We start from the raw sequence: 13,115 nt of genomic DNA on the forward strand, positions 1-13,115 counted from the left end.
GGTCTGTATGAGAGATGGTCTTGCCATCTGCTGAAACAAAACCACGTTGTTTCCATATCATACCAAAATCGTGCACAACCCCAAAAGCATAGCGAGAGTCAGTGTAAATGTTAACAGATTTATTTTCAAACAATTTACATGCTTTTGTAAGTGCTATTAATTCTGCAGCTTGTGCAGAAGGATAAGGAATGGGGCCTGCATCTAGAACAATGTCTGGTAGTTGCACAACGGCATAGCCTGTCTTATAAATACCATCACTAGGTCGGGAACAAGAACCATCAACAAACACATTATCAGCATGGTCAAAAGGTTTATCCATCAAGTCAGGTCTTGGTGTGGTAATGTGGTGTATTACCTCTATACAATCATGATCTGTTGGAAAGTCTGGTGATCCTGTAAGTAAGGCACTAAGTATTTGAGTTGGCCCTGAGGATACACTACTATATTTAATAGTCAGATTTGTATTATTCAGTAATATACATTCATAACCAGAAAGTCTTTGAGAAGTCATGTGTTGGGTAGTGACATTTTTTACAAGATGTAAAACTTGGTGACTAGTGTGTAGTACTATTGGATGGCCTAATGTGATTGTTTCAACCATCTCTACAGCCATGGCGCAAGCTGCCAATGCTCGGAGACACGCCGGCATCCCTTGTACCGGTATTGGAACTACTTTGGAAAAGAAAGCTACGGGACGCATATTGCCTCCACCATGCTCTTGGGCACAGACAGCAGCCATGGTTTTACAATTGTCCCTCGCATACAAGTGAAATGGTTTACAATAATCAGGTAGTCCTAAAGCAGGGGCACTAATAATGCTAGTCTTCAGAGCTATGTAGGATTTAGTCATGTCTGTGGTCCATTGTATATGTTCAGGGCTATCCCCTTTTGTGGCTTGCCTTAGAATGGAATCATGATGGGAGCACTCAGGAATCCATTGTCTGCAATAATTAATCATACCTAGAAAGGTGAGCATGTCCTTTCTAGTAACTGGCTTTGGGATCTGTTGAATCGCTTGGATTCGTTTGGGACTAATGGACCGGTGGCCTTGGGAAAGCACAAAACCAAGGTAATCCACTTTTGTCACTCCTACTTGTAGCTTATGTTTTGCTATTTTATGACCTTCAGCAGCAAGGTGTTTTAACAGACTTATTGTATCTACTGTATTAGCCTCCTGGTTAGGACTACACAACAGTAGGTCATCGACGTACTGAAGGAGGACGGAACCGTGGCTGGGAGTCCATGACCGCAAGGTACGTTGGAGCACCAGCGAGTAGACCGCAGGTGAGGCCACATAGCCTTGAGGGGGGCGTGTCCAGGTAAGCTGACGCCCATCATAATAAAAAGCCATAAGTAGCTGTGTCTCAGGGTCCAATCGGACTGAAAAAAATGCGTTAGCTAAATCAATGACTGTAAATATACAGGCATCATGTGGAATGGCTGTGAGTAAGGTTGTAACATCTGGGACAATTGGGGCAATTGGGATTACTATTTCATTAATTGCCCTTAGGTCTTGTACTAACCTATATTCATTGTCTTTCTTTGGGATCGGATTTATGGGGGTATTATAGGGAGAAACTACTGGACGGAGGATTCCTTGTTTAAGGAATTCCTCTATCATGGGTCTTATCCCTTCTTTCTTTTCTCTAGACAATGGATATTGTTTAATAAACACTGGAGTAGTATTAGGTTTTAATCTGGCTTTATATGGGGTACACTGAACTAAACCAACGTCAAGTTTTGAAGATGCCCATACAGAGGATGGGACATCTGTCAATATGTCATTAAAAAAACACAGGTTAGTGGACCCTAGACTCACGTCTAACCCACCCTGTCTAGTGACAGCTACTTTCAAACCAAGGGGACCCATAAGATCACGACCCAAAAGGTTAAGGGGACACCCAGTTATAATACGAAATGGGTGCAAAAGTTGTTGGCCAGTACAGGGTACCCTAACTTCAAGTGGCGGTGTGATGCGAGTCTGAGTCAGCACTCCATTAATCCCTAGAGAAGGTTCAGATTTTTCAGTAATGCCATCATACATATCTGAGCATAAGGCAGAGCATGTAGCTCCTGTGTCTACTAGAAATGGTAGGGGTTCTCCCTCTACTTCTAGAACTAAGTACGGTTGCTCATGATAACTTGTTGACACCACTGGAAAAATTGGAGTGCTACCTTCTAGGCACCCCTATGGCCATTGTATGTTGTGTTTGGGTGCCTCCATGGGTGCAGGGGCTATGTAAGGCTGTCTGTTATACTGTCGGGGATTGTAAGGGGGGCCAGAATTATTAGCGGGTTTTGGGCATTCATTTTTCCAATGTCCCTGTTCCCCACAGTTAAAACAATGTGTTCTGTTTGAAGTATAATTCCCTCTAGCTCTTCCTCTAGCTCTCCCTCTACCTCTCACAAACATTCTATTACTCCCTGTATTATCCCTTTCCCTGGCCTGGAATGGATCACAATGTTGTAAACTCTGCTTTTGATAAAAAGCAGCGTTTTTTCCCTCTAATTTCCTGATGTCAAAACAACCTGCCCCTTCTTTTTCATGAATTCTTTTCAAGAATTCTGCTGGAGTCAACTCTGGCCAATCAGAGACAAGTTGTTTCACCAACAAAGAAAGCTGAGGTTGCATATTACTAATGCAAGTCTGGACCTTCAGAGAGCCCATTGCATCTCCTGATTCCATTCCAGCCTCTTCCTTCCAGCATTTATAAAAATGCTTAACAAATTCTACTACTGTTTCCTTGTATTCTGTTTGCACGCTAGTGCAATTGACATACTTTGTTTATCCTTCCATATTCTATGCATTTCTATACTTAATTCTGTCCACATTTCATAAAGTCCTTCACGTGTGTTTAGGGCATAGTTAATTGTTGGATCTCGACTCAATTAACTAATACTCTTTACATTACCCCACTCCCAACCTGATTCAGGGTCATAGTCTAGAAGTGCATCAATAATAATTCTTATATCTGTCTGTGTCATGTTTTGTCCTTGTAACATTCTTTTTAAATACATAATACAAGCTGATGGATGTTGACGGGGATTTGGGGCTCCCTTGGTAATTTCCCTTAATTCACCCGGGGACAAAGGTTTAATAATTAATTGGTCTCCCACAGTAAGAAATGGCATACTAGCTTCTGGTACAGCTGCCTCCTCCTCCTCTACTTCTTCATTCCCTCTTTTATATTGTGGGGTTATTGTAGGGGGGTAGGAAGGTGTTACTGGTTCAACCTTAATCGGGGGTTTGGGCATAATTGGGGGTTTAGTGACCTGGTATCGGGGAGTTACAGAAGGTCCTGGCAAGGTCCATTCCTGGGGTACCTGAGCAGAGGCAACAGCAATAGTCTCTAGATCTATGTCACTAGGGGATGGGAGGCTAGGATATAGTCTGTTATATGATGGCAAAGGTAGGTGAGGGGCATTATATGGGGCAGGGGGGGGTGAATGTGTTTTCTGTCTTTGCTTCTCACTTTTACCCTTCTTTTTATTCCAATCTATATCAATATATCGCCAGTATGGAGCAACAGTCAGCCAATTTTCCCCACCCTTTTTCATATAATCCATATTCCATCTTGGATCACCATTATACCATGGAAATGCCTCTTCATCACCTAGACACAACCCTTTTACCATATTCATATGAAATATATCATTATCCCCCTCTCTGGGGAATGGATCAGAGCTTCTCATAGCTTCTGTCCAATCTGCCATATTCTGAACCCAAGGAATAATATACATAAACCCATCGGGCGACACCCTTCCCACATAATCTTTACAATTTTCACCTGGTCTAGGTGATGGAAATTGTTTAGACTGGGATTTGCCCATTCTCAACTCCTAACTTATCTTTTAAAACATTTACAACAAAATATAATACAATACAAAAAAAATAAATAAATAATAAAAAATAATAAAAATAAAAAATACAATACCTTTACCTTTAAGAGCAATTAATTATTTAATCTTTTTGCATAAACCACATTAACTAGAATGGTTGTACTCCGTTACCAGTTATTGTGCTTAATGCTTAAGTTTACAACAAGAGAAAGAAAAAAAAATATCACTATGCTGATCCTTTCAGTAGTTTCTGGCATTAATTATCTCTAGGTCAAAGGTCACCCTTCACCAGAAAAAATGTAGCGTTTTAACTAACATTCAGAAACAGCAATACATATAAGCAACAGTTTACTTTCTTAATACTTTAAACAATAAGCAGTATTTTACTTCCTTAACACTTTATACAAATAAACAGTATTTTGCCATACAGCATATTTAAAAATAAGCAGCATAAGAATTCATATAAACAATGCAGTATTTATCTTATAACTTTAAAACAATGTTAGCCATACAGCAATATTTCAAAAGCAAGCAGTAAGAAAACGTGTGTTTTAACCCTTCAGCCAGACTTTATATAACCTGATTTCTACCAAAGAAATCTTATTCCCTTTTTATTTTTTTTTATTTTTAATCAAAGATTTGATTAGAATCTACCAAAGATTCATATATATATTTAACCTGATTTTTACCAAAAAAATCTACTATTCCTCTTTTAGAATCTACCAAAGATTCACATATATATATTCCCCAACTATTCCTATGTAAAATGAAACTTAAGGGGTCTCGTGGTAAGAGAAAAAAGGTCAGAATAAAAAGGACTCTTTGTTCAGCTTACCTTCCGAGAGTTCCCTGTTTCATCCCACTTCTGACACCAGTTTTGTAGGGTTACTTCTTTTGTTCCTTAGCTCTGCTCTGGCTGATAAGGGTGCGGCACACGTTTTCTTCAGGGCCCTGGGGTGACCACTGAAATCACACACACATGCAACTGAGTGTTTTCACAAAAGTCCCGTTTATTTGAAGAACACACAAAGAATTTATAGTGATGTATACGTCATACATGAGGTCACAGGAAATATATAAAAAACGTAGTTAACTTCACATCTGCATAAGGGGCCCACAGGAAATAAGAATGTTGTTATAGCACATAACAGAATATGCCCATATAACCATTTGTAGAGAGGAACTTATATTAGAACCATATGTTACAACTTATACAGAAAGAAACTTGTGGAATGCTGCTTTATAAACATTTGATACAAGATTTAAAGTTACCCTCAATATGCTTAATATGTGAGATTCAAATTACCCATATAACATATATATATAATATATATATATACACACATATACACATATATATATATATACATATACATATACATACATACACACATATATACCCATCAGGTAGGCTCAGGAGCAGCAATGTACCATTAGAAGCTAGATGGTGATTGGTGGCTACACACATATGCCATTAGTATATTGCTACTCTGGAGCAGAGTATGCAAGGGTTAAACACATAGTTACACATACTGTATGAATGCAATAGTTTGATTATAAAATGCTCTAAAGCAGGGATGGACAAATTGTGGCCCATGAGCCACATGTGGCCCTTTGCTACCATGTTTGTTACCCTTTGAATGTGTGCTATAGGTTTTATGGCCGTTAAAAAAAAAAAAGGTCTACAAATGTGTGCTTTGGTGACACTGGCAGATGGGCAGACAAGGTGGACACAGGTAAAAAGTGCCCAGGTAAAAGCAGACAGAGGGTACCCTGTAACCTTACCTAAATCTGGCACTATGTTACTGGACATTTTTAGGAAATATTATTTGTGTGTTTAATAGCCATAGATTTATATGGAGCCCTTAAGTCTTCTAAAATATTGATCAGGGGCCCCAATGTGTTAGGAAGTTAGTCATCACTGCTCTAACACAATAGTTCCTTTGATTAATCAGTATATTTAAAAATAAACATTTGTTTTAATTAAAGTATAACATGAAAATAATTCAAGAATATATAAATAAATTATTAAAGGAACATGAAACCCAAATTTTTCTTTCATGGTTTAGAAAGAGTGTGTAATTTTAAACAACTTTCCAATTTACTTATTTTATCTAACTTGCTTCTTTCTTTTGATATCCTTTGATGAAAAGCATATGTAGATAGGCTCAGTAGCTGCTGATTTGTGGCTGCACTTAGATGCCTTTTATGATTGGCTCACCCATGTGAATTGCTGTTTCTTTAACAAAGGATATCTAAAGAATACATTGTATTCTCTACCTGAATCATGAAATAATTTTATGGGGTTTCATGTCCCTTTAACATCTCTTTAGGTAATTCCAAATACAATTATTTGTTTCACTCAGATATAATTAAAGGTCAAACTTTCTCATGATCTTTTTACTTATCTTTTTTAAGATAAAGCAAAGAAATGTAAGAACTGTATTATTAAAATGTTGATCATATTTTTACATGTAGAAAATTTTATATGACGCTACAAAAGAATGGGGAATTCGAGTGGAACGTGTTGAAATCAAGGATGTAAAGTTACCAGATTCATTACAGAGAGCAATGGCTGCTGAGGCAGAAGCTGCGCGGGAAGCCAGAGCAAAGGTACACATATAAATAATAGAAAGTATACAGGGAGTGCAGAATTATTAGGCAAGTTGTATTTTTGAGGATTAATTTTATTATTGAACAACAACCATGTTCTCAATGAACCCAAAAAACTCATTAATATCAAAGCTGAATATTTTTGGAAGTAGTTTTTAGTTTGTTTTTAGTTTTAGCTATTTTAGGGGGATATCTGTGTGTGCAGGTGACTATTACTGTGCATAATTATTAGGCAACTTAACAAAAAACAAATATATACCCATTTCAATTATTTATTTTTACCAGTGAAACCAATATAACATCTCAACATTCACAAATATACATTTCTGACATTCAAAAACAAAACAAAAACAAATCAGTGACCAATATAGCCACCTTTCTTTGCAAGGACACTCAAAAGCCTACCATCCATGGATTCTGTCAGTCTTTTGATCTGTTCACCATCAACATTGCGTGCAGCAGCAACTACAGCCTCCCAAACACTGTTCAGAGAGGTGTACTGTTTTCCCTCCTTGTAAATCTCACATTTGATGATGGACCACAGGTTCTCAATGGGGTTCGGATCAGGTGAACAAGGAGGCCATGTCATTAGATTTTCTTCTTTTATACCCTTTCTTGCCAGCCACGCTGTGGAGTACTTGGACGCATGTGATGGAGCATTGTCCTGCATGAAAATCATGTTTTTCTTGAAGGATGCAGACTTCTTCCTGTACCACTGCTTGAAGAAGGTGTTTTCCAGAAACTGGCAGTAGGACTGGGAGTTGAGCTTGACTCCATCCTCAACCCGAAAAGGCCCCACAAGCTCATCTTTGATGATACCAGCCCAAACAAGTACTCCACCTCCACCTTGCTGGCGCCTGAGTCGGACTGGAGCTCTCTGCCCTTTACCAATCCAGCCACGGGCCCATCCATCTGGCCCATCAAGACTCACTCTCATTTCATCAGTCCATAAAACCTTAGAAAAATCAGTCTTGAGATATTTCTTGGCCCAGTCTTGATGTTTCAGCTTGTGTGTCTTGTTCAGTGGTGGTCGTCTTTCAGCCTTTCTTACCTTGGCCATGTCTCTGAGTATTGCACACCTTGTGCTTTTGGGCACTCCAGTGATGTTGCAGCTCTGAAATATGGCCAAACTGGTGGCAAGTGGCATCTTGGCAGCTGCACGCTTGACTTTTCTCAGTTCATGGGCAGTTATTTTGCGCCTTGGTTTTTCCACACGCTTCTTGCGACCCTGTTGACTATTTTGAATGAAACGCTTGATTGTTTGATGATCACGCTTCAGAAGCTTTGCAATTTTAAGAGTGCTGCATCCCTCTGCAAGATATCTCACTATTTTTTACTTTTCTGAGCCTGTCAAGTCCTTCTTTTGACCCATTTTGCCAAAGGAAAGGAAGTTGCCTAATAATTATGCACACCTGATATAGGGTGTTGATGTCATTCGACCACACCCCTTCTCATTACAGAGATGCACATCACCTAATATGCTTAATTGGTAGTAGGCTTTCAAGCCTATACAGCTTGGAGTAAGACAACATGCATAAAGAGGATGATGTGGTCAAAATACTCATTTGCCTAATAATTCTGCACTCCCTGTAAGGTTTATTTTAGAACACAATTATTTTTCCTTTGATGGAAATTATTACCTTCAAATAGAAGGCACAGCTATGGGCACGAGATTTGCACCAAGTTTCCTGTCAGATTCTGAACTTGGTGAGGATCTCATGCTCTTTAAAAGATACATTGACAATATATTAATTATATGGAAAGGAACGAAAGAGGCATTAAATTAATTCTTTAAGTCTTTGAATAATAATGATAAAGGTCTTAAATTTACCTATAAATATAGAAAAGATAAGGTCACTTTTCTAGACTTGGAAATTATGGCTGGAGAAAACAATGTTGAGACCAGAACCCATTTTAAACACGTGGACTCCAATAACTAAATACATAAATTGAGTTGCCACTTGATTAGGTGGAAGGATAATATCCCTGTAGGCCAAGAAGAATTGCTCTAGGGCACACGACTTTGAAACTCAAATCTGTATACTACAGCAAAGATTTAATGAGCGTGGGTATGGTCAGCAAAAATTAGATGGAGCCATTTTTTTCTTTCATGATTCAGATAGAGCATGCCATTTTAAGAAACCGTCTAACTTACTCCTAATTATCACTTTTTCTTTGTTCTCTTGGTATTTGTATTTGAAAAGCAAGAATGTAAGCTTAAGAGCCGGACCATTTTTGGTTCAGCACCTGGGTATCGCTTGCTGATTGGTGGCTAAATGCAAAAGGACAAATAAAAATGTATAAAAGAAGTAAATTAGAAAGTTGCTTAAAATTGCATGCTCTATCTGAATCATGAAATAAAAAAATTGGGTTTAGTATCCCTTTTAAGAGGGCAAGGGACACAGATAGAACCAACTTATTAAACTTTTAGAATCCAAATAAAAGAAAACAGTAATGAATACAATATCCCATTCATAAGACTATAGTGAAGGCCAAGATATCATTAAAAATATCATTAACAAACATTAGCATTTAGTGAAGAATAATTCCTTGATAGGAGATAAGGTACCTCTAAAACCAAAAATCGTATACTGAAAATCTAGGGGTTTAAAACATATTCTATCCCCCAGTGAATTTAAGACACTTTTTTTTTTTTTTTTTTTTTTATTATTATTATTTTTTTTTTTTATTGAGGACATAAAAAATAATAACATACATGAAATAAGTGTTATAAGGATATTCACGTCATATCTGAAAAAGGTTGTGTAAATTTGGGTAAAAGTCTTCATTTTACATCCCCCTATAACCATATGTTAGGTCACTCTGGGACCAAGTTTGATAGTCTTATTAAAGTCCAGGGGTTATTGTAGAGCGATAAAGAAGATTTGATGAAAAGTAAACATAAAACAAAACAAAAACTGCATCCAACTATAAAAACATTGTAGACATAATACTAGTCAGATATATTGTTAGACGCTATTGCCAGAACTGGTGCGCTGAAAAACATTAGACACTTCAAGCAATATCAGTAAATAGGCTCTTATTACAGGAAAGGAACCTGAAATCCATACACGTGATGCTTTAGGAAAATTACGCTTAAAAACAAAAACAAGATAATAAACTTCACAATGATATAAACCACCATCTGAGCTCTGCCTTAGCATACACTTATATATTCCTTATTCATAATACCTTTAGGGATAGAGTTGCGGTATTAGAACATATGCACCCTTGTGATTCCTTCGGCAATTAAAATATAATGTTTCATGTGTCACAAGTATCCAAGTTGCTTTTGTCCACCCAACAGCCCCGACCGTGGACTGCCAGGTCAGGACAGCAGCCATATGTTAATTCCAAATCATGGGTTAATGGCTCAATGATCCTGACATCACATACCCTGCAAATTTTATATTATAGCAGTGATCTCCCCAGAGGCCTCCCCCAACCCCCAAAGGAGATATCGGTTTATATAGGGCACTGTGTCAGTAAATGTTCAAAGAGTAGAACATAATAAACCTCAATTAGCTATGTGACTTCTTGTAGTAATAACTTGGGAAGGCATAAAAACAGTCATCAACATGCACATGTTCGATATATATCACAGAGAGCAGAGACATAAAACTACTAAAAGCCTAAAGTAATACACGTTTAATACTGTAAAACTGGTGGACCTGGTAGTTATAGCACAAGTGATAGTGGTTTTGGCGCCATTTTATAAACAGAGCTCACACAGTAGACAACCAAAAAATGCACAAACACACAAAGTACAACTGCAACACTCACATAACAGGGGAACACTATACATGTCCATCTTATAAATTACCAGAGTTCCGCTTGGTCAGCGATCTCAGTGCATTTTAAAGTGGCAAGCTGGGCGGTTGTACACAGCAGATGTGCCCAGGTAACGAGCACAACGGCAAAACCCTCATGGGGATCTCCCCATGTATGGGTGTATAATCCCGTGGGTCACAGTCTCCAAAAAGATATCTGAACAGGGTTGTTTAAGCCTCCTCGCCAACTCAGGGTGTTTCATGAATAGTTTGAGGTATGTTGATTCCAGCCAGGTCCAGGTCCACGATGAACCTTGTCGTGTGTTGAGGGCCTCAGTCCACAATATGGATTCCGGGACTCCATCTGCAGTCTCAGTGGTAGCCGGATTGTATAATGTGTTGAGGTCTTTAGCCGCCCAAGGGTCCCCTTCAAGCCCCTGCGACAGCAACATCGGCCCCACAGAACCTGCAGGGTCCGAGATCAACAGCGTTATAGGAAGCGATCCCCCTGCACCAGTGGCAGAGTGTACCTCAGATAAGTTAATATTCTTGCCAGGCGAGGTTCCCAGGCTCAGCAAATGTTCAGTTCTAAGGAGAGTACTGATATGCCTCCCATCCGGTGGGTCTTGGTGGAGGTAGCGAGCCCTTATTTCAGATATATCACCTAGTATTGTCGATGTGAGAGATGTTGTACGATCAATAACCAACTGTTTTGGTCTCCTGTTCGCCACTGTGTCTAGCTGATCGCTCTCCTCTCTCTGCAAGATCGGGTCCGGCCTGTGATCTTCTGTGTGTAGCTGTGCTGTTACCATCAATTTAACAGGCGGTAATCTGTTAATCAGGAGCTGCAGGTCTTGTTCTCTCCGCGCCCTGTCCATCATATTTTGCAGCATTAGCTCAATTTTAGTAAAATGGAGATCGGACCCACTAGAAAAGTTGTCAATCCACATGGTGTCTGTCGAGATCACTGTCGCTGCCCGCTGCTTAGTTGTATTATGCTGATGATTATGAATCCCGTATATTGCCCCAAAAGTCAATATAGATTTAAGTAGCCTTGGTTACCAGCAAGTGTAGTATGTATAGCCAGTTCTAGCAAAGTACCCCGGAGGTCTGGGGGGGAGACGTTGCCTGCAAATGTGCCGCCACTACAGGCCTCTATTGTCCAATTCCGTCTCTGATCTCATAAATATAGCAACTTCCTCTGGATCTTGTTGTATAAGATGTAGGGTAATACGAAGGTAATCGTATTGTAGATATTTGCTGTAAATATATTACAATAATCGGCAATTTATTGTATTTTCCTTCAGAGCCCTGGAAGAGTGTGACCGCTCTGAGTCGCTGCTTGGACACGCCCCCCCTAAGACACCTTTTAAAAAACATAGAGAGAGGTTTAATAGGAAATGATCTGTGTTTTTCCCCATGCTACACACGTAGAGCATGTAGATTTAGCGCTAAGAAAAAAAATCAGTAATGATACCTACTATAGGCTATGATTTTAATATTCGTGACACTATTAGATGTACCCAGAAGGGGGTTGTATATCTGATAAAATTAAATTTTATCTATATAGGAGAGACAACCAGACTCCTGAGAGACCGTATAAGGTCACATCTATGCAATATAGATAAGGGAGACCTGGACACTCATCTATATAGAAATTTCAGGGAGGTACATAAGAACAATATTTATGATCTAATTTTTTGGGGTATATGTGTGGTCCATCCCAATTGGAGAGGTAGGAATTTAAAAAAAAAGTTACTCAAAAAAGAAGCAGAGTTAAAGGGCCACTAAACCCAAAATCTTTCTTTCATGATTCAGATAGAGAATAGAAATTTAAACAACATTACAATTTACTTCCATTATTTATTTTGCTTCATTTTTAAAATATCCTTAGTTGAAGAAAAAGCAATGTTCATGGTGAGCCAATCACACAAGGCTTCTATGTGCAGCAACCAATCAGCAGCTAGTGAGCATATCTAGATATGCTTTTCATCAAAGAATATCAAGAGAATAAAACAAATTAGATAATATAAGTAAATTAGAAAGATGTTTAAAATGGCATTCTCTTTCTAAATCATAAAAGAAAAAATGTGGGTGGCATGTCCATTTAATAAATAGATTTGACACATCGCCTTTTATTGAAGAATACAAAATCAAGTTTAAGCAGTGTCTAATCCTATTTTTAAAAAGAATTTGATGACATATAAATGTAAATGCTCTGTGCTTAATTTTAGAATGAAAGGTAGTTGTGATATTGCTTTAAAGATTTATCAATAAGCAATTATGAAATAGACTGAATATCTAGAATAATTGTACCATAATGTTATACATAAGATAAACTGAATATATTTTACAAGTTTATTGTTAACAATGTGGGATCCAGAAATTATTTGAACTTCTGTATTAAAGGGACATTGAACCCCAAAATGTTCTTTCATGATTCAGATAGAGAATACAGTTTTAAACAACTTTCCAATTTACTTTTATTATTTAATTTGCTTCCTTCTCTTGTTATTCTTTGCTGAAAGGTTTATCTAAGCAAGCTCATGAGCAGCAGAAAACCTAGGTTTTAGCTGTTGATTGGTGGCTGCATATATATATCGTTTGTGATTGGCTCACCCATGCGTTCAGTTAGAAACAATTAGTGCATTGCTGATCCTTCAACAAATGATACCAAGAGAATAAAACAGATTAGATAATAGAAGTAAATTAGAAAGTTGTTTAAAATTGTATTCTCTATCTGAAGCATGCAAGAAAAAAATATTGGGTTTCATTTCCCTTTAATTTTAAGGATACACAACTATCACCTGATATAAGTAATATTGTATTTAAATTAATTATTGCTATAAACTTGGATAGAATATATTTAATACTAGCTGTTGCACACTCGCT

The 13,115-nt window shown here is 38.0% G+C and overlaps 1 protein-coding gene and 1 long non-coding RNA gene across 2 annotated transcripts in view; one reads left to right on the plus strand and one right to left on the minus strand.

Moving 5' to 3' along the window:
• LOC128652994 (stomatin-like) overlaps window positions 1–13,115 on the plus strand; it is a 126,655-nt gene that overhangs the window by 108,203 nt on the left and 5,337 nt on the right. The window contains exon 6 of the mRNA XM_053706020.1: window positions 6,319–6,453. Coding sequence (XP_053561995.1) covers window positions 6,319–6,453 — 135 coding nt within the window. The remainder of the gene's footprint in view (window positions 1–6,318; window positions 6,454–13,115) is intronic.
• LOC128652995 (uncharacterized) overlaps window positions 4,682–13,115 on the minus strand; it is a 72,944-nt gene continuing 64,510 nt past the window's right edge. Inside the window, exon 3 of the long non-coding RNA XR_008401327.1 lies at window positions 4,682–4,803. This is a non-coding gene — a long non-coding RNA (uncharacterized LOC128652995). The remainder of the gene's footprint in view (window positions 4,804–13,115) is intronic.

Source organism: Bombina bombina, chromosome 3 (assembly GCF_027579735.1).
Source record: "Bombina bombina isolate aBomBom1 chromosome 3, aBomBom1.pri, whole genome shotgun sequence".
Classification (NCBI taxonomy): Eukaryota; Metazoa; Chordata; class Amphibia; order Anura; family Bombinatoridae; genus Bombina; species Bombina bombina.